This window comes from Lolium rigidum, chromosome 4 (assembly GCF_022539505.1).
Source record: "Lolium rigidum isolate FL_2022 chromosome 4, APGP_CSIRO_Lrig_0.1, whole genome shotgun sequence".
NCBI classification, from domain to species: Eukaryota; Viridiplantae; Streptophyta; class Magnoliopsida; order Poales; family Poaceae; genus Lolium; species Lolium rigidum.
In genome coordinates this window covers 221,277,298-221,299,873 of record NC_061511.1, presented here as the reverse complement: position 1 = coordinate 221,299,873, position 22,576 = coordinate 221,277,298, and the positions used below count along the sequence as shown (strand labels likewise).

At 48.9% G+C, this 22,576-nt stretch overlaps 1 protein-coding gene across 1 annotated transcript; it reads left to right on the top strand.

The window, feature by feature from the left end:
- Nucleotides 1-7,077: 7,077 nt before the first annotated feature.
- On the top strand, nt 7,078-10,016 carry LOC124707105 (uncharacterized protein DDB_G0284459). Its single transcript, XM_047238764.1, has one exon. It carries the CDS (start codon nt 7,250-7,252, stop codon nt 9,758-9,760), a length of 2,511 nt encoding a protein of 836 aa, XP_047094720.1. The 5' UTR covers nt 7,078-7,249; the 3' UTR covers nt 9,761-10,016.
- The last annotated feature ends 12,560 nt before the right edge of the window (nt 10,017-22,576 follow it).

Genomic DNA, 22,576 nt, shown 5'->3' with positions numbered 1-22,576 from the left:
ACAGTATAAGTAGGACTGTAGGAGCAGTGAGTTATCGTAGGGCACCGTTCGTATGCGAAGGAAAAAAAACACCATTATATTAATTAACTGCGCGTCTGCAGCTCCTGGACGAGGAATTCAATGTGACTCGCTCTTCATCGTGAGCAGCATTTGTTCATCCCTAGCGAGAGCAGGCAAAGCCCCCAAGTTACACGTTGTGCCAACACCAAACCCGTGCTGATGCTCGACACACTTTCTCCAACTCTAGCGGCTGCTGGCCACAACTAAAGCTTGGAAAAGGAAAGAAAAACTACAAAGACCTGCCCTAGAGAGAAGCGAGGTTTGAGAATCTGTCTTTTTTAAACTTTATCTTTTTTGAATCGAAATTTTATATTTTAAACTTGATCTAATAAAGGTTTATGTGCATGAGGCCGGGTATTTCCTATTTCGAAAAAAAAAACATGAAGTACAACAGAAGTCCAATCTCCAATGTTTAAAGTCATCTTAACAATGCAGAGACCGGATATAATACTTAAATCTTTTCAAGTAATAAAACGGTCTTTATAAAAAAAAATTAACCACCTATGGTAAGAAATCGACTCTGAAACAAACCCATAGCACCAACACGTACTGAGGTCTGGTTGGCAGGGGCGGAACATTTTCAAAATCATGCCATGCCCCATGTTAGTAGCACATGCAAAACCATTTTCAAAATCATTTAAATATTTCATAAAAGTTGCACCGGCTAAGAGCCTAGCCCACGTAACACAATCAAATAACTAGGCTAAGACAGAATAGGCCCATTAATAATTAATTTCCAGGATGATGGATTTGTTCACAGCACACCTGTTTTTGCTTCGGCGTGGCAGCTTCATGTATCGCTCAACCGGCGCTCGATCTGATGGCGCAACTCCGACGCTCGACTTGATCTGGTAGCGATGGTAGACACACTCCTGTGCGACCCGCCCGAGTGACCAACCACACCGATGCCTCCAACCACGAATCCGTGTTCTGCTTGCATGGTCGCCTCGGCCTCCAATTGGTCGGTGTCTTGCCTGGTGCTCTTTGTTCCTACTTTTTAGGTAACGCTTTGCTTCTAATACTGGACGTCTTGATAGATGTGTTTCTTCAATCGTTTTTCTCTTCTTAGAATTTTCTTTCAGTCGCTGAAATTATGGATTAGCCGATTAGCAATTAACTGATTCAATCTGATAATGTAGACATAGAAACGAAGGGACAAAGATTTGTTGAAATCTTTCTCTTCAACATAGGTGCTATCTTATTTTCATCGGCCTTATAATCTGCCAATTCTATCTTTTTTTTAGGGCATCCACCAATTCTATCAGCTTAGGAATCTAAAATATACGTAGGTAGAAACACAACAGTTGGGCCACGCGGATAATAACAATACTAGCGTCCAACAAGATAATCCCAGTGTCGAGCTTAATCTGGATAACTTTCTGGAGATCCTGGCCTTAGGAAACCAAATTGACCGAGGCACATGTAAATACTAGGCATACTTCAAGGATGGAGCATTTTATAATAATAGGCGCATGCCAACGAGTAGGTCATTTCCTACGAAATAAATTGCAAACTATATATGTGACATTAAGATAATAGTTCAAAAAGTACATGACGGTATGAAATATAGTGTTGCTAAAGCCAACACACTTGCATGAACCCAAAAATTGGCGTATTGTGTCCTCTAGAAAGATTAGGAGGGGGAGTTGCCGCGAAGCTTGCCAAAAATCTCTAGGGGCACAAAACTTGGATGTCTTGGGGGTGTCGGTTCTAACGCTTGTAAAAAAAATTCTTCGGAATTTTTCAAAGATGCCGGGGGGGGGGGCATTGGCCCCTCCGGTATGTGCACATATCTCCGTCGGTGAGGGAAGGGTTATAACTTTATAGGACCTCCATTGTCTCCATTTTCTCGTTAAGCCGCCCTTCATCAAGTGGTCACGAGCATGTTTGAGTTGGAACACATCAGTCTGGATGACATTGTGTCAGGATCTGCCGGTGTTGATGTGTGTAGGTGCCGCCGCCGCTGGTATGTACATAACGCCGTCAGTGAGTTAAGGGTTATAATAGTCATAGTTTTGTGGCATTAGGGTTCAGCCCTTGTCATACCTAAATTGTGGACTCGCATTGGCCAATGGCGAACACCCCCGCAGTTTCGTCGAGTTGCTCTTCGACCAAGACAGACAACCACAGTGGGCCCATCGCTCTTCTACAGACCCCCTCCCTCCCTCGCGCGTCGAGTCGAGTCCTCTCTTCTCTTAATTTCTGACAAGGCTTTTCCGTTTTCCTTTCGTAGGCAGTGGTAGACGTGGAGGTGGAGTTCGACAAGGATGGCTCGTTGTAGATCATACCAGGCTAGCTTATTAACAGATTCAGTTTCGCTAGTAGTGTAGGCTAGTTGTGTTTCTCCATACATGTTAGCAGCGATGGCAGGGACCCGCAGTCAGTGGCGGTGCGTGAGAAGCGAGACCGCAAGGAGAGTACGCGTTACCCATCGAAGCCGTGGACACGCTAGTGAGCTGTCAATCAGAGATTGGCTGGATAAAAGGGAATCGACGTCAACAGCCTGAATTAGTGAATTAGTGGATGGCTTCAGCCTAGCTCTGGCTTGTACTTTCCTCTCTCTCTCTCTCTCTCTCTCTCTCTCTCTCTCTCTCTCTCTCTCTCTCTCTCTCTCTCTCTCTCTCTCTCTCTTCCTCTCGGAATTGGAATTCCGACATTCCTGAGCTTGTAAGATGCAATCCGTACCTTAAGAGTGAATCGATCTGGATCCTAGTAGAGAGGTGTTACATGTGATATCTGCTCATGATGTTGCCACTGATGAAGATAAAATTGCTGATGTGCCTGATTGGCCTCGACCAACTGATGTGAAACAGTTGCGCAGTTTTTTGGGACTAGCTGGTTATTACAGGAAGTTTGTGCGTAGCTATGCATCGATTAGCAAGCCCCTGACACACCTCTTGTGCAAGCATAGTCCTTTTGTTTGGACGACTGATTCTGAAATAGCTTTTACCACACTTAAGGCCGCTCTGATTTCAGCTCCTGTTTTGACTCTTCCTGACTTCACTCATCCTTTTGTTGTGGAGACTGACGCATGTGATCTGGGTATTGGAGCTGTACTTATCCAGAGAGATCATCCTATTGCGTTTGTGAGTAGAGCATTAGGGCCCAAGTATAGAGGATACTCCACTTATGAAAAAGAGTATATGGCCATCCTTCTGGCAGTTGATCAATGGCGTGCTTATTTACAACATCGTGAGTTTCTGATACGAACAGATCATGCTAGCTTAGCTCATTTGACAGATCAACGCCTGCATACTCCGTGGCAACACAAGGTCTTGACCAAGTTAATGGGAATACAATATCGTATTGCTTACAAGAAGGGCTCAGAAAACAGAGTTGCTGATGCCTTATCTCGTCGGCCACACCCAGAATTGGAGATTAATGCTATTTCTTGCAGTCAGCCTACGTGGATTTTGACCATTATCGATGCGACGATGCCTATCAACAAGATTCTTTTGCTTGTCAATTATTGCAGCGATTGCTGATCCAGACAAAGGGAGATGATGGCTTTACATTGCAAGATGGCGTCATTAGGCAGCATGGGAAAATTTGGTTACCTGCGAGCAACGAACTTCAACAACGTGTGATTCAAGAACTACATGCTAGTATTTTAGGGGGTCACTCTAGCATTCCGGTGACATTACGACGTATCAAACAACTATACCAGTTGCATTTTCCAAGGTTATCTTTAGTAAGAATAACACCACGACGAAGGTACCATGCAAAAACCTTGGTTTTCAGAGGTATGTTCATCTTCCAAATGGATTTATTATTGTACACCGGTTGGACATGTTCAATTAAAGCTTTGTACATGGAATCTACCGAGAATACACCATTCTTGGTAATCCCCTAGCGGAATTCATCGAACCCATGTGTCAACTGGACTAAAGCTAACCTTTGTAGCAGTTCATTCCAAGAAGCTAACCGGCGGCCAATAAGATCGTGCCTAAAAGACATAGAGGGCGGAGATGTTTCCATCACCGTCTGTAAGGTATCACCCTTATGTTTAACAATATTGTACAAGGCTAGGTATTGTTCGCGAAGAGTGGTTGTTCCCAACCATCTATCTTCCCAAAATCTTATCTCCGACCAATCTCTAATGGAGAAAGTACTTCATTGAAAAAAGTGCTTCGTAGTTGCCATGATATGCCAGCCCAAAAATGTGAATCTCATGGTATTCCAAATAACCTGAGATATCGTATTTGAGCCCACATACTTTTTCGGCAACAGTTGTTGTCATACCCCATCCCCAGTTAACAACTGGCCAACCATTTTTCCTAGAAAGACCTTTTTTTAGCCTAAGATCATGAACACCAGATCCGTCTTAATCTTTTGTACGGCAAACAACACTTCATTTATTCAACCGGTATTTCTTCTTCTCACTGTCTCCTTACCAAAAGAATCTTGATCGGAAGTAATCCAATTATGCAAGACTTCTTTGGGCAACTGGAATTGGTGGCCCTGCCCAAACGCGGTCCATATGTAATGCATTACATATCGAAATTAATAACAAACAAGACATGTGTCGTGGGAGATGTAGGTATGCACTCAATGTTGTGGTGGAGCAAGAAAGTAGTGCCACGACAAGTGGTAGAGGAAATATGAATGTACTCCGTACTTGGCTTTAGTGAAACAAATGGTTTAACTCTCGTCATATATGGTTTTTTGCTTTATGCTTGCATGTTAGTTGTTTGATGGTGAAAATACGTACACACACACACTAATACTCATATTCCACGGACATGTGGCAATTTGATTACTAGGTCTTTGAGCGACCTCTTCCACCCCTAAGTTTATAGTGCCACACAGAAGGTTTGGGAAAGAAATCTCAAATGTTTGTTTTGTTTGTCTCTAGCATATTTTTACTTGCTAGTTTCTTTGGACATCTCGGGTGTTTTTTTACCATAAAATCTCGGGTAACAAAGATAACAGGATTTGGTTTTTAAATAATACATCAAATGCTATTTTGAATATGTGGGTTCTCAAATCCACAACAAATGCTAACACCAACACCGAGAATACCATGCTCGACGGTCTAGTTCCAAGCGTCCACGCGTGATGAAATATGATTTGAAAAAAAGAGAGTACAAATCTATATATGTCCTAGAAAGGTCTAAATATGAGACCCCAATGCGATGGGCCAACTCTGTGCTCACAAGTAAGTAAATCGGAGCAACTAAAAGCTCTGCCGCCAACAACAAGCTTAATTGTTGTCCGAGTTGAGTGAAACCATTCAAAGCAACGACCAAGCTGAAGAAAAGAGAGTGATCCCTTCCTGTGATAGTGGCACATACTGTACTACGTTTATTACGTATTGGCCCACAAGTTTTGGGGTGAGGTTTTGCCCCAGTCATCGGTCAAGATGAGTGATTTTAGCGAATCAATGTAGCAATGATGGCAAAGTAAAACAGTCGAAGTGGAGACAAGGAGGCTAGGGTGATCGATAGAAAGGAGGAGACAACCATGCCGAGATGTGGCTTGATGGAGATCCGGTAACGCAGCCACTGGACGTGAGAAGGCGGCAGAAAGGTGTTCAAACGTTGGAAGATAGACTTTTTTTTTTCCAAGGAAACAATATGACTCTGAAGTGAGCTTTGTTAATCAAACAATAGATACGTCATCGATTAGCATAGAAACAGAAAAAGCTCGGCGGATTATTTGCCCAAACATTCGGTAGTGATTTCGCCTCTCTAGCAAGACATGCAACGCTGGAATATAGGCTTAGAGCATCTCTAACAGACCCCTTAAAACGCCCAACCCCGTAAAATAACCGCCGATATACGGGGTAGAGCTCTACCCGACCGTCTAGCAGACCCCGTAAATCAACTCCCTGTATCGAATTTTTACAGTTTTGGCTACGGGGCGGCTCCTCGCCCCTTACAAGTACAGGGTGGGAGGCTGAATACAGGGCCAACCCCTCACCTGTGGCGCGCTGAATTTTCTCCAAATTGCAACTGCTTCCGCCATGGAGCCCCGCTAGAGAAACGTGCGACCACCTCCGCCGCGCCGCCGCGCGTCCGTGGCTGCCGCGCTGCAGTGCCTGCAGGTCTTCTCGCGGGCGGGGGCGGCCGTGGTGGGCGAGGGCGGCCGTGGCAGGCGAGGGCGGTCGTGGCCAAGGCTGTAGCGGGCGGGGGAAAAGAGGAGGAAAAGAAAAAAAATGATTTTGACATATTCTAGGAATATGCTCTTTTACAGTTTAGGGATACGGGTTCTGCTAGCTCGTCCGAGTTTTCGGCCGGCGAAAAGTGAATACATGGCCCTTTACTCATGTTTTAAGGGGCGAAAATATACGTGGCCTGTTAAACATGCTCTTAGCTTTGTTAAGGAGGACAAACAGACCGATTTTGGGCCACTTCTCTTCTTGCTAATGAAAAAAGCTCCGCCGGCTGCTCTAGAAGAAGATAAATAGAGAGGTGACCATTGGAAGCACGCACAAGATATATACATGGTAGAGCTGCTTGAATGCTTTCAAAGATTATGAAACCCTATTGTAGATACACTTCATGTTATGTAACCAACTGTGGCCCATCAAATATATCGTTAAGCGAATAATATTCATATTCAAAAAATTTACGTATTTGCTTGTTATATGATCACGATGATAGTGAAGTACTCCATCCGTCTCAAGAAAAGATTATCTTAAATTTATCAAAATTTAGATATATTTAGACACTTTCTCTATGAGGACAAAAACTTGCAGCAAGTAGGGAGCCCATTATGTTTTTTGAAAACTCCTGGGTAGCGTGTGTGTGCGCGGGTCCAAAGGCATGTGCATCCAATCTGCAATAGAGGAAGCAGGCGTAGCAATGAAACCAAAATGGACCCAGCTTCAACGTCGTGCACACCTACCGCCAGCTCGAGCAAACCCTACACATTTTGTTCCCCTCTCCATTCCACCATCATCACCGAGGCGAGCAGATTACGCCCATGATGACAGACGCAGCTAAACAGCAGGATTAACGAGGCAAACCAGCCACAGCCAGCTCCAGCTCCAGCTCGTAAGTGAAACCCTACTCCTCCAAGCTCGCAGTGCACTTATTTCCGAGCTCCCCACTGTCCCCAATCCACCACCTTCACTCTCCATAAACAATCCGAATAATCAAGTCGAGGCCAAGAGAGAGAGATTCCGTCTGAGACGAGCAAGAAAAAACAAGAAGCGGTCACAGGCCTCACTCCCCTCGCATCTCACATGCGCCGCAAGAAGCACTCGGACCGGGGCGGCGGCGGCGGAGGCGGAGGCACCGAGCTCTTCATCTGCTTCACCTCCCGTCCCTCCACCGCATCCTCCGGCCTCCGCCCCTCCGCATCCTCCAAGGCCTTCAGCCCCGGCCGCGGCGGCGGCGAGACGGCGCCGCCGGCGCTGCGCCCGTCGCTCAGCCGCCGGCTGCGCAACAGCGGCCCCCTCAAGGGGGGCCAGTCGCCCATGTTCCCGCCGGGGACCACGGCCGCGTCCGGGGGCCGCCGCGGCAGGGCCGGGATGGAGCCCGCCGAGCCCTCCTCGCCAAAGGTCACCTGCATCGGCCAGGTCCGGGTCAAGGGCGGCAAGCGCAAGCCCAAGCACGCCTCCGCCGCCGCGCTGCGCTCGCGCTCCCGCCGCGGTGTCGGCGGCGGCGGGCTTGGGTCCGAGTCCAGCTTCCGCCGCGGGGGCGTGGACGACCGGGACGGCCCGGGCGCCAAGAACCCCAACCAGGGCGGCTGGGTCTACCAGATCCCGGTCAACATCTGCGAGGCGCTCAAGACCTTCGGCTCCTGCGGCGGCCGCTCCCTCTGCTCGCCCTCCCGCGACCGCCCGCGCTCCGCCGCCGCCGACAAGAAGCGCCGCCGCGCCCCGGCCGCCGGGAGCTGGCTCTGCGGCGCCGCCATGGCCAGGTGCCTCCTGGCCATCCAGGAGGAGGAGGAGGACGTCGGGAAGGGCTCCGCCGTCGGCCCGGCGGACGACGCCAGGGGCTCGGAGGTGGGCCTCGTGATGCAGGGGTGGGACGTGGAGGACGAGGACGAGGAGTTTGTCGACGACATGGGCGTGGTTGTCGGCGAGGTGGAGGTGGAGAAGGAAGATGAGATCTTGCTGGTGGGAGGCAAGGAGGAGGAGGGGAGGGTCAGCGTCTGCATCCCTCCCAGGAACGCCCTCCTGCTCATGCGCTGCAGATCCGACCCGGTGCGCATGGCCGCTCTCGCCACGCGCTTCTGGGGCTCCCCTGCCGCCGCCAATGTCGGCCAGGTGGTTGACAATCAAGGGGACAACGGCGACCACAAACAAGAGGAAGAGCAAGACCATCGCAATGTAGACAAGGAATGTGAAGAAGAAGAAGCAGCAGCTCGTAATTCGACGGTTTCTGTCGATGACGCGCTGTGCCGAGAGTGTGGTGTCCTTGAAGATGGTGGTGGTGAGGCAGGGGATGCAGGTCAGGTGGAGACAGAAGCTGAACAGAGCTCTGAACATGTAGATTTGGAGAAAGAAGAGAATGATGGAGGGAACGAAGAGGAAGATGTTGGTGAGCCTGCTGTGGAGGTGCAAATTGTTCGCAAAGATGTAGGTTTGGAGGTTGGTTCAACAGGGGAAGCTGCTAATAAGAGTGAAAGCCAGGCCCCAGGGATGGTGGAGGTTGCGGCAGACGCTAAGGAGGTCGCCGATGTTCCAAGACCGGAGAAAGAGGAGGAAGAAGTGAAGGGGAGGAGGTCAGTTAGCAGCTGCTCCCCATCAACAGCACTCAAGGAGGACCGCAAGTTGCGACGGTTGGGCAGTAAGAAGCGTGTTTCTAGCAGCAGCAGGGCCTCTTCGAGCAGTGATCGCGTAGACAGGCGACATAGCTTCTCAGCCGAAATGGAGGCACGGCGATCGAGCTTCTCGAGCGTAAAGGATTCAAGGAGGGCAAGCTTCTCCATTGATAGGGATGGAAGGAGGTGGAGCTTCACGATTGAGCAGGAGCATCTTGTCGCGGAACCCAAGGTTCTTATGGCATCCAGGAAGGGGAAGAAAAATTCTTCCGAGCCAGAGTCAGAGAAAGATTGTGCCGTTCTTGTTGTTGCACCAAACAGTGTAGAGGAGGCTCAAGAATCCCATGATGATGGGAAGGAAGAAGCAGCAAAGGATGGTGAGGAAGAAGGAACAACACAAGGTGCAGAAGTTAGCACAGAAGTCGAGAAGGTAGAAACAATAGTCGATGAGAAAGAAGCTGTGGAAGTAAAGCATGATCGGAGGAAGAAGAGCGGCGAGTTGCCAGATTGCCTCCTCATGATGATGTGTGAGCCTAAGCTCTCCATGGAGGTCTCCAAGGAGACATGGGTCTGCAGCACCGATTTCGTCCATTGGAAGTCTCACCAGGGCCAGAATCGTCGCCAGCAGAAGGCTGCTGCTACCGGTAGCAATGCTGCTGCTTCGGAGGAGAATAAGGATGCGGACAATGCTGAGGAGACGAGCGTTGTGAAGGACACAGAAGAGAGCAAAGCGCCAGCACCGTTGAGATCCACATCTATGCCACCACCCCAGGTTGTTGTCCAGAAACCACCACCCAAACCAGCCGCGGAGAAGAAGCTTAAGCTAGAGCCGCCGATGGTTGCCAGTGTGGCGGTGGCTTACGCACCACTCGTCCTGAAGCGCTGCAAGTCAGAGCCGTTGCGGTCATCCGCGCGGCTGGCGCCCGACGCGTGCTTCTGGAAGGACCGGCATCGGCCCCTCAATGCCACCGGAATCGGCTTCTGATTCCGGAGAAAACTGGAACCGCTGGTATGCCTGGGTTTAGCTAGTTTAGCCAATCGCAAGTTTTATGTATTGTGTAACCGTAGTGAGCTTTGTTATGTAATTGTAGTGAGCTTGTTTATCTTCATGCTTGGTGCTGTTATGTGGTGTGGACAAGGACAGGGAATACTAAGTTGCTACATCAGATAGATTAGGGAGGAGTACATGTAAATCTCTTGGGCTTGCTTTGTTCGGTGTGCTAAAGTCCTTTTTCCACTTATGATGTTTGTGCAGTAGTGCTGCTTTTCCTAATCTATGTCTTGCATCCATGTCTTTTGATAATGTGACATATAAGAAGGTTATCCATGAAGATTTAAAAAAATATGTACTTTATTTTTTTCTTCCAAAGAAGCTCTTTGGGAGCATGTTGTAGTATATGCAATGAGAGGGTATGTTTTTTAATGACTAGTGCAAAAGACATGCAAGGATCTTTTTGTCGCCTGTTTCTGTGTGATACTGACATGTCAATTGTTTGTATGAGGAAAAATCTAGTGTTCTGAAAAATCTAATTCTTTTTCCATCTATATTTTGGAGCTGATGTCTTTTCTTTCCAGTGGAAACAAGCTCCTGCTCTTTGGAATCGTAATATATTTGCAACCAGTGTATGGTTTTTAATGACTAGTGCACCAAAAGAAAACATGCAAGAACAATTTTCTTTAGCTGTTTCTGTACGACAGTGACACCTCAATGGTTTGCACCTAGAAAATCCAATGGTCTGGAAATACACATTGTTTACTTGAACTTGTCGTTTTTGTTTGCAGCACCTACCAACTATGAGCCAATAATCTGGAAAAGGAAGCGCCGTTTGCGTGGCTTTCATTCTGGTACTGGCTACTGATTTTTTCTTTGTTAACATCTGGCAAGTAGTTGGGGTTTCTTGGCTCTGTGCTGTACCTAATCAGTGTTGGTTAGTGGGGTGATCTTTGGTCTGTTATCGGTAAGCATGTGCGCCTGCGCAACTGAACAATAACATGTTGTTAGCAACCTTTTCTTCAAAGACTAGTGGTGTTTCAGCAACGTTGACATGCGTTAGTTTCCTTGAGACTTGCTTGGTTCGGTTGGCATTCGTTCTCCAATGTATTCTGAACTCTTGAATTGTATCAAAAATCTTGGCATGGAACACTGCATGTGTATGCCTGCATTGATGGATTGGAAAACAGGGCATCAGGTGCTTGGCATGAAATGGAACACTGTCCCTGAACAAGAATCTCGGGCATGATGAACATGAGCAAGAACCAGCTAGGGAGGATCCAGCAGACACCACTGGAGTGAATCAACAGTGAGGGGTACATTGCATGGTGGTGGTGGGGGTACAAGGCAAGGCAACTCCACTAGCCCGAGTCTAGATCGCCACCACTGCTGAACAGATCCCACCCATGCCCTAAATGCACCCACTGCTGGCTTTCCACTCTTCAGATCTCACAAACTTTCCCTGCCTGCTCCATCATCCTTTTTATCTCATCTCTGCCTAGCTAGTCGTCCCCTCTCTACCTGTTGGTGCTGCAGTGAATTGTTTGCTAATTGTATGCCAGAGACGCTTTTCTTTTCTCTGCCGTCGCTTCGCTTTGCACCACGCCAACAGCTACCTTTGGCCGCCGCTCTTCTCAGCTCAGCCAGCGCGCGCACATGTGCTCTCGCTGCTAGCGCTGGCGCCGGATGCGATGCTGGCTGGTCCACTCCCGCTGGCCGCGGCATCTTTGAACGGGACCTGCCTCGGCCCTCGGCTCGGGAGTGCATCGGTGGTTGGAACTAGGAAAGAGTTCTCAACTTGTTGAGGTTTGCCGAAATAAACAATCAACTTTAAACTACTGTCGCAGTTTTAATCCGGCCGCTCAGAATTTAGGAAAACCTACGGTGTCCATGCCGATGCTTTCACGACCCAAATTAAGCTAGGATCGAAATGCGTCCACACGGACAACAAACGAGACCGCACGAGCTAGCTTCCTGTCCACCTTGTATAGTGTCGAAGAAGGAGTTGACACCTTAGGAGAGGGCGGTATAGACCAAGAAACGCAAGGATCAGCGTCCATCGTGCGGGCGAAGGAATCCCATCAAGCCGCCAAAGCCGCCAATAGGGAGCCCACCGACATGGCCTTGGAGATGCAGGCAAACGCCAACGCCTAGCTCGGGATATCGCCGAAGCGAGATGTGCTGATCGGCCACGCCTAGGCCTCGTCGACGAGCTTTGTAAGTTCTCAGGCCATACGACCACCCCTATATCCACGACCATTACATCTGCCGACGGCTACCCCATGCCCAGCAATGTAGGTCCAGGCGCAACTTTCCCGCCTCGCCTACACTCGCCAGTCATCATCGGACGACCCGTTCAACGAGGGCTTCATCGAGACCCCTAACTTGGACCTCAACCGCACGTCGGGCGGGGATCCAGGAGCCCCCCAACCCCCAATCAGGAAGAGTCGACCCATCCCACCGGAGAAGTTGCGTGCTCCTCGCAACTTGTTCGACGAAATGCCACAGTCCCTGCTGATGCCGATGGACCCGATATGCTCGTCCAACCTTGTTCCCTATTATCATGTGCTATAGGTCTTTGATGCCCGGTGATCCGTACCCCTATTACACCGACCATGACGAGTTGACGAGTATGACATGTAGGAGATGATACATGGTTGAAAATATATTTTTTTTCTTGTGCTGCAGCCCGCCGTTGGCAATGCGTGTGCATGATTGGGCCCGGTGTCCATCCACGTGGCATATATGTGCTGTGTGTGTGATTGTTCCTCCTCTCTTTACTTTACCTGTATTTTTTGTCGACAGTGCTGCGTAGATCAGACAGTCGGGGGAAGGGATTCGGGGGTTTGGGTTGGTCAAGATTTCGCCAGAGGCCCTTTCCGGTCGGACTTGGACTTGACCATGTAAAGTAAGCGAGTGACGTTGGGACATCGAGATCGCGTCTCGGTGGCGGATTTTGTTGCGTGGCGTCTCGTGTGCGGGCCTGCCGCCAACCTTAACAAACGTTGCTCCTTTGCACGGTGCGACACAGCTTTCACGCCTCGCTTGCACACGTTTTGCTTCCTAGCTTCTCCTTTTAAGCTAGGTTCAAATCAAATAATAGTTTTTTCCTTTTAGTTAGGGTTAGTTGGACAAACATCACCGTATATTTTTTTGGTTATTCGTCTAGAGTAAATTTCATGTTTTCTTAAAAGCCACTACAATTCGCTATGCACCCATCTTTTTCTATAAAAAATTCTCTATGCATTCCACGATGCCCACTTAATGAATTCAATACATACCGGACATTATACACTGGCATTTCTCTCGTACATACGGTGTATACATGGTAGCTCCCTCCCCCTCAGACACTAAATTTTGACCAGATTTTCCTCACTAAGAGAAAGAGAGAGAAAAGGCTGAGTGCCCGCCCCACCCGTCAATTGTGTAGCGCACCGTAGGAACATTTGCGTCTCGTACTGCTTCTCGACAGAGGCGTGATGCTCAAGCTGTGGGTTGATGCCTGCTATCTTATACTGCATCTCGACACCGCCAGGGTTGATATGCCCCCACACATCACGACTACCTAGCAGCCGACATGGCTCGAGTGACTAGATGGATAGGGAATTCAAGATTGAACAAGAAATCGCAGGAGCAGAGTAATTTCTTTTGGCATGTTCTTCAGGATCATCGATAGCCATCCCACTCTTGTGAACGAGCTAGCTAAATGGTAAGATCTCTTGAGAGTAAAGTCGTCGTTAGTGCTAAAAGTTTGGAATTATTTGTAATTTCTACTTTTCTTGCAGTCCTCATTGTATTCGTTTTAGTACTAATGAATGAAAGATGACCAATTGTATTCTAGCCCGATCATAGGGTCAGATGGCTAGCTGGGCAGGAGTGCGCTCAGCTACCTAGGGACCCGGGTTTGAGTCCCGGACACCGCGATTTGCTGCTCATAGCTCCCCTATAAGAATATACCCTGTGTGCTCTCCCATGTGTCTCGTTTTTTTTGAATGAAAGCTTCTAGGTTCCTATAGGATCTACCCCCCCCCCCCCACAAAAAGAGAGTAACACCAAAGTCTTATGTACTTTTGGTATTATATTTTTATAACATGTAGCTAGCCAAGGCCGTCCAGATGGACCTGACCTCGCACCCGTGACGGAGCGGTGGAGACCAGCTAGTGTGAGGATGGGGCCAAGGGAGAGACTGATGGAATTCGTAGCATAGAAAACAAAAAATGTCCTACCGCAAGAACGAAACACAAGCCAAGATCGAATCTAGAAGACGATAGCAACGAGGGGATCACGAGACTAACCCTTGAAGATTTCAAAAGCCTACGAGATTAGATCTCGTTGTTGCAGAAGATGATCACTTGCCGCTTTCAAAAGCGCGTAGAAGATCTTGATGGTGCCACAAACGGGCAGCACCTCCGTACTCGGTCACACGTACGGTGTTGATGAAGACGACGTCCTCCTCCCCGTTCTAGCGGGCAGCGGAAGTAGTAGATCCTCCTCGGAATCCCGGCAGCACAACGGCATGGTGGCGGTGGTGGTGGAGAACTCCGGCAGGGCTTCGCCTATGCGCTGCGGGAGTAGTATGTGGAGGAGGGGCGCTAGGGTTTGGGGAGAGGCTAGGGTTCAGGGCGCCGACTACTTGGGGGCTGCGGCCAAGAGGGCTTTGGTGTGGCCGGCCCCTCCCCTTTGCTCCTCATTATATAGGTGGAAGCCCCTAAGAGTTGTAGTCCAAGTTTTCGAATAAGACCCTAACACCAAAACTTGTCATAGGTGGGAAACCTACTCAAGATGGGAGTCCTACTCAAGGTGGGACTCCCACCTTTCCTTGGAGGGGGTGGCCGGCCACCATGGTGGAGTCCACCTGGGACTCCTCCCCCTTAGGGTTGGCCGGCCATGCTAGTGGAGTCCCTCCGGGACTCCGCCTTCCATAGTGATTTCTTCCAGACTTTTCTAGAACCTTCTAGAACCTTCCACAAATGCACCGGATCATTTTCAAACTTACAAAATGAGTTCCTATATATGAATCTTATTCTCCGGACCATTCCGGAACTTCTCGTGATGTCCTGGATCCCATCCGAGACTCCGAACAAAACTTCGAACTCCATTCCATAATCAATATCTACTTAAACGGCATCAAACCTTAAGTGTGTCACCCTACGGTTCACGAACTATGCAGACATGGTTGAGACTTCTCTCTGACCAATAACCAATAGCGGGATGTGGAGATCCATAATGGCTCCCACATAATCAACGATGACTTAGTGATCGAATGAACCATTTACATACGATACCGATTTCCTTTGTCACGCGATATTTTACTTGTCTGAGGTTTGATCATCGGTATCTCTATACCTCGTTCAACCTCGTCTCCTGACAAGTACTCTTTACTCGTACCGTGGTATGTGGTCTCTTATGAACCATTCATATGCTTGCAAGCTAATTAGACGACATTCCACCGAGAGGGCCCATAGTATATCTATCCGTCATCGGGATGGACAAATCTCACTGTTGATCCATATGCCTCAACTCATACTTTCCGAATACCTAATCCCACCTTTATAACCACCCATTTACGCAGTGAAGTTTGATGTAATCAAAGTACCCTTCCGGCATAAGTGATTTATATGATCTCATGGTCGAAGGACTATGTAACTATGTATCGAAAGCTTATAGCAAATGAAATTAATGACGTGATCTTATGCTACGCTTAATGGGTGTGTCCATTACATCATTCACATAATGACATAACCTTGTTATTAATAACATCCAATGTTCATGATCACGAAACTATGATCATCTATTAATCAACAAGCTAGTTATACAAGAGGCTTACTAGGGACTCCTTGTTGTTTACATAACACACATGTATCAATGTTTCGGTTAATACAATTATAGCATGGTATATAAACATTTATCATAAACACAAATATATATAATAACCACTTTATTATTGCCTCTTGGGCATATCTCCAACAGAGACCTAATGGGCGAAATATGTTAGCGGGAGGAGACCGGCTAGGTGGAGGATTTGGGGCGGGGCAAATAGGCTGGGGTGGCATACGCGGATTGAGGAGACCCGACGTCGCAACTGTGGGAACAAAAAGAAGGTATTACATACCACACCCCTTTTGTTAACGGTGCCAAGTGGTCTAATTTGGTATCAAACCATTAAATGTGAATATTTTTGTTTCCTTTGTGTTTTGGGTATGAAATGCTAAAACCTTTTTAGGGCACGTGGTGATATCTTAGCATTGCCACGTAAGCAAATTCCGAGCTGAACAAGAGAGAATATTGAAAAAAATGTTTGCTTCTCTTAATTAAGAGATGATCTCTTAGCACAATCTGTCTCACCACAAATTTAGGATATCTGATTAATAGAGATAAGACTAAAAAATAACCCATATTGTACATCATAGTTTGTTATCATCTCTAAATTACGTGGTTATGCTAAGATATGACAACCTTATCAACCATTGAACATGCCCATAGTCCACGTCTAAGCTGATTTGGGTGGCCCCTACCCAGTGTACATATGTATGGCAACGATACAAGTGTATATACATGGTATGCGTGTTTAAGTGGCCACCATAAGAGCATCCACAGTTGGGCGCTTATGGAAAGGCACTAGGGATTAAATCTCAATAATCCTACACCTACGGAAACCATCCTACAAAATAATCTTACGGGCTGACGTGGTGGCTTGTGTTTGGTCCTGATTTTTTTCTTCCTTAATTTGTGGAGCACGTCGTGATCTGCTAACCCACAGGTGGTTGTCCGTAATAAATTTTTGAAAGAAAAACGTCCGTAGATGTAGCATTGCTCATTAAATCCCAGCCATTTTGCCAGATTCCTGCCATTTTTCTGCCATCGACACATGATGAAGATGCTTAATTACTCCTTAGAACAATCGACTTAATTAGCGCCCCACGCATTTTGGGTGCTCTAATAGTGGCCATGGAACATAGAATTGTAGTGACGTTTTAAAAGATAAAAATTGAAATAAAGTTTCCTAAATAGCCGGAAATTACAGTGATATTGTCCAATTAACCCTTCCACGGAACTTTAGAACCATTGTGTGCAAACAGAACCTCCCTCCGGCCAGGCTTTTCCGTCGGAATCTATTATATACTAAAAGCAAAATACGAAGATATAATAGACACGCCACACTAATTCACATCATCCTAATTATCGTGGTAATTAGATCTAAAACTTATGGCTAGGATTTTACCAAATATTATTAGTTACGTAACCTCTTTGACACATCTAATATTTATTATGTTACGTCTAAAACTTAATTTTTTGGCAAATCTGTCATGTGTACAACCTAAACTCCCGTAACTAAGAAATGACCTTAGCACTTCCCTGAGACCCACGCTTAAAAAGAAAATTACGCTGATAGATAACCCTTGCTGGTACGGGGTAGCCACCAAGAAAACAAATATTAACGTGGTTGAAACCAAGGTGTAACGTGGTGTTACACTTGGCAAGGCAAAGACAAAGACCAAAGACGTGCTGAGAACCAACCTGTGGTTGGATGGTTAGGAGGGCAGTGGCACCCCCAGCCCACCAGAGTTCAAATCCCAGATTTGACACTTTGGTGTCTCATAAAGGCGGAATATTCTTCAGTGGGAGGCGACGTTCCCGTCGACAGCGAGGCGCCTGTGGTGACTTTGTCAATCTCAAGACCCGCCGGATCAGTTCTTCGATGCAGTATCTTGGAGGTGCTCATAGGGGTAGGTTGTGCGTGCATTCATAGGGGTGAGTATGTGTTGACTGCCAAAACCCACCGGCGGGCAGCGGCCTTGTCAACACTGTAGAGCCGGGGGGAGCCTAGAGCTGCGGCTGGCTGAGACCCCTCCGAGCGACGGCCCGCAATGCTCTTCTGGTCACACGCGGCGTTGCGAAGTGCAGGGCGTGCCACCCGACCTATACCTGGTCGGGAAGGTGATGAAATTGCCTCGCTTAGTTTCCTGCAGGGCATACATGTAAACGTTAAATACGAGCCTCGATCGGCTCTCGGGTTATCCCGTGAATCGGCTCAAAGAGCCGATCCACCCATGATCCGTACGGGGTGTACGAATACTTGGTGGTCCTGCTTGATCAAGATGAAGCTAATGAGATCTACGACGATTTAGGGTTTTCACCACATAATCGGATCATCCTACTCCAGGTTGGGCCGGATGGCCACGCACGGTGCTCGTAAGCCGATCCTAAACAAGGCCGGAAAACCAACATGAAGTTGATCCTAGGAACATCCCGTTTAGGACTTGCGAACGCCACCCTACGTGCCACAGGATCCTCCCCCCTTTGTAAGGCCAAACTATTGCGGATATTAAACTAATCCTTGTAGAACAAGGAGCAATCGTAACGGATCAGATCTACTAAATAATGATCAAGCGGGGTGCCGCCCCCACACCCGGGATAGGCGTGAGGACGGCTAGATATGCAAGGGTTGCACTACGTAAGCATGCTTAAACGAAGAACAATGCTAACCCTAACACATCTAATGATAACTACGTTGCTCGCCATCAAAAGCGCTTCGATACGAGCAACGCATGAACAACGTGGGGCTTGTGCTGCCTAGATCGCAAGATGCGATCTAGGCAGCATGTCGCTTACCCGATAGAAACCCTCGAGACGAAGGAGTTGGCGATGCGCCGAGATTGGTTTGTTTTTGGGGTTGAACGTGAGTTGTTGTTTATTCCATAAACCCTAGGTACATATTTATAGTCCAGGGGACTTTCTAATGTGGGCATGCACTAAACCGTGCACGACTAAGATTCTATCTCTAAACTAAAATACGATCTAATATATTACAGATACACGGGCAATTAAGCCCAACTTGGTATAAAAGGCCGATCCACATAATTCTCCACATATATTTCTTTAAGCCCATCTTGGCTGCGGCCCACCTCTGACTCGGTTAAATCTTGGTGATAACACATGCCCCCCTGGTTTTGGAATTGGTAATTCCAAAATCACTCTGCTTTCCTTCGTCGGGTCATGTCGTGGCGGAACCGTCGCGAGTATCCCTCATGATGATGCCTTGCCTTCTCAACTTCTCCGCGTGACCTGGCAGTTTTTTTTTTTTTTTAGGCACCACTTCCTCGGAAACTGCTGTGGCATTGAATTTCCACTATATCCTCCTTTGATTTAACCGCTCTGAACAGTTCTTCCTTTGTATCTCCTCCGCATTAGCACTCCAAAAAACCCTCCCAGCCACCATGTCTTCCTCCTCCTCTCGCTCCATCGGATCTTGCTAGCCAATCCTCCACGTCCCGTGAGCCGACGCCGGAGTACGACGCGGCGGCGGTCCACGCGGCCAACACCCGCCGCGCCATTGCGGCGGGGAGGAATCGGACCACGACTTCTCCGTCCGGTCCGAGGACGACCAGTCCTTGACGGACGGGGAGAGCGACCTCCGCTTCCTCGCCGTTGGGGAAACGGAAGAGGGGAGTGACGACGACAGCTTCTCCTGCGACTTCACCTCTCCCGGGGAGGAAGAGGAGCAGGAAGAGGAGGAGGAGGACGACGACGAGGGCTCCTCCGACGAGCCGCCGGCCAAGCGGTTCTGCCCTTGGCCGGGCAATCTTAGCGACTTCGACAGCGACGAGGACGACGCTGACGAAGAAGATGAAGACAACGAGGGCCCGGTCGGCGGCCATTGGAGCGACGACGAGCCCGCCGGGAGCAGCGCCGATAATGGCGACGACAGCGACGACGAGGGCAGTGATGGCCCATAGATAGGACCCCTAGAATAGGGCCAGTAGTAGTAGATGGGGCAGTGGAACCCCTAGTATTCCCCTTTTGAGAGCAATTAGCTCCTTATGTAAGAAATCTCCTCTTGATCAATGAAGAACTTTTCCCTAATCTTGATTTTGCCGATTCCTTTTAATTGAGCCGATTCTCTCTTCTACTGACCTTGCCGATTCGTCCCCTTTGCCAATGCGTAATGAGCCGATCGCACCGCATCGGTCCTTTGAAATTCACCCTTCTCTTCTTCAACCGATGATTTTCTAAATCTGGTGGAAGGTGCCGGACTTTCGAAACAACCTTCGAATTTTTCCAACCAAACCAAATAATCCTTTTCGGTACCCATCATTGTGAAGAGGGTTGCAATGAAGGATCAGCCGATGGTATCCTCATCGGTTCTTTAAACAGAGTATCCACTAGGTCTGTTGCCCCCCGAGCCTTACTCGAGGCGAGAATGTCGAGAGAATGCGCCACAGACGATCCTCTTTCTTCCTCCGACAGCCGATAATCCTCCGTTTCCTCTTTGACGGAAAAGGTTCAGGAACCCGGATCGGCTCGAAGCAGCTGGAGAAGTTTCCATTGCTTTACTCCCTCGAGGCAACAGAAAGCACCACTAAAGTTGATGGCTGCGCATCGGCTGCCTCTCAATTCTAAAGTCGATAAATTTTTTTTTTATTTGGCCGATTTTTCTTAATCGGCCCCCAATGTTTCAATAACCATCAACAAAAGATGAGATGCTTCTGTTGTATACCCTCATATTTCCATATACCTGGGCGCCCCCCCGAGCCGATTCTGTCAAGAAAATTGATGGTATCGGCTCGTTGGAAAATATGTTGAATCCGAGCAGAGAGGTAGGTGAGGATAATTTTGGCCGATTGCTGGAATCGGCCTCCACGTTGCTTGCTCGTTGAAGGTTTTGTAAGTTCCCTTCGTAAATTTTTGGGGCCGATCACAAGGATCAGCCTCTCCTGGTTTGCCCATTGGTTTGATCTTGCTACTTGGTCGGGCTGGATGAAACCAACCCAACCTCTCGACTTGATGCGCTCGCTGTCGTCCACCTTGTGTGCTCCGTAGAGTCGTGGAGCGCTACGCTCCGTCGGCAAGACGAGTACCATGTTTGTGCCAGCCGATGTCTCATCATCGGCTTTCCTCTGTTTAGGGCGCCACTCCATTTTCCGTGGACGACCCTCTTCATCCAGGGTTCGCTGAACCTTTGCAGCCCGATCGGGCCGTGCCTTTCTTAGCGTATGCAGGTACAACCTTTCGGCTTCCTCCGGGCCGCGCAATCGCTGAACCCCGCGCTTCGGGAACGGCTGAGCCCATCGGGGCACCACCTTGGCCGGTGGTACCTGTCTTCTTCCACTTCTCCCTCGTCTTCCGAATCTTCAAGATCTGCCCAACGAGGTGACTCGGCGCGTTTGCTTTGTGGTGGGAGAGGCCCTAAGCGCTCGAACACGGACACGTTGGCTGCCTCCTTCTTTTTCGATTGCATTACGGGCAATTGCCGATTGTGGGTAATCGGCTCATTCCCGAATCCCAGCAGTTGTCCGAAGAAGGGGCAGTCCCAATGCCTGGCGTTGTCGTCTTGCTCCCTTGATGCTTCCGTGGCATAGCGCTCATGCTCCTCCTCATCGTGATCCTGCCGACGATATCTTCTGGCTTCTCTAGCCAAACGATCTTCTCTGTAATAGGGTGGCCGGTGTTGACCATATTGATTAACATATTTGTTGAGGAGGTGATCAGAGAGGGGTCGCTGATATCTTATATTCTTCACCTCTCCCTCTGTGACATAGCGCTTGCCATCATGACGGAGCCGATCGCATGGAGCGGCCTCATCCGTATCCTTGCTGTGAGAGCAGCTGCCCTCATCTCCATCTTTGCCGGAGTGGTTTCCGGGCCCTACCATATTGATGCTCGAACGAGGGGCCTGGCTGGCAACCTTCGGGGTAGGTGATTCCTACCATGTTAACGGCGGGGAAGGGTTGGGTGTCGACCTTCATGGCGTACTCGGTTGAAAATTAGTCGCCCCTTCTCTATCGCCGCTTGGATGTGCCGACGCCACACCCGGCGGTCGTTGGTGGCATGGGAAAGCGAGTTGTGGAATTTGCGGTACGGCTTTCCGTTTAGCTCTTTCGCCGTGGGGAACTTGAGACCTTCGAGAACCGTCAAGCTGCTTCTCCTTGAGCAGGAGGTCGAAGATTTGTTCAGTCTTGGTCACGTCAAAATCAAATCCCCCGGGCGGCCCCGGCGGCTTTACCCATTTGCGAGGCCACGGGGGTTCCTCCTCGCGTCCACTCAGCCATCGCTATCTCTTGGCCTCCCGCAGGCACTTCATCCTCCTCCGTATCGACCATGACTACTGCACGTTTGAACTTGTCCTGGTACAGGTCGGGGTGGCGCTGTTCATATGCTGATAGTTTCTGAACCATGTGCGCCAGTGAGGGATAATCTGCTTGGGAGGCCATGTCCTTGAGCTGTGTTGCAAGTCCTGCTACTGCCAACTCGATCGCTTCCTTTTCGGTTATACGAACCGAATAACATCGGTTCCTAAGATTCTCGAAGCGCTCGGATGTATTCCGTCACCGTTTCCCCGCGCTTCGACGTAGTTGTGCTAGATCGGCAATGCCGGACTCGGAAGCTTCGTATGGTATTGCATATGGAACTGTTCTTCCAATTGCTTCCAAGACTCGGATGGAGTTCGCTGGTAGAGAGGTGTACCATCCAAAAGCCGATCCCGTGAGGGACCGTGAAAAGAGCCTCACGCGTAGCTGATCCGACACCGAAGCCGGTCCTAGTTGAGCCAAATATCGGCCGACGTGCTCGATGGAGCTGGAGCCATCCGATCCACCGAATTTGGAGAAGTCGGGGAGCCGATATTTTGGTGGCAGCGGGATCATCTCGTAATCGTCCGGGTACGGCTTGGAATAGCCGACCGCCCTTCTTTTCGGCATCATGCCGAACCGGTCTCTCAGTATGGTACTGATCCGATCCGCCGTGCTGGCCGTAGGAGTTGCACTCTGAAGATTCGCCGGGGTGGCGTACTTGGCCTGCCACGTTTGCTTT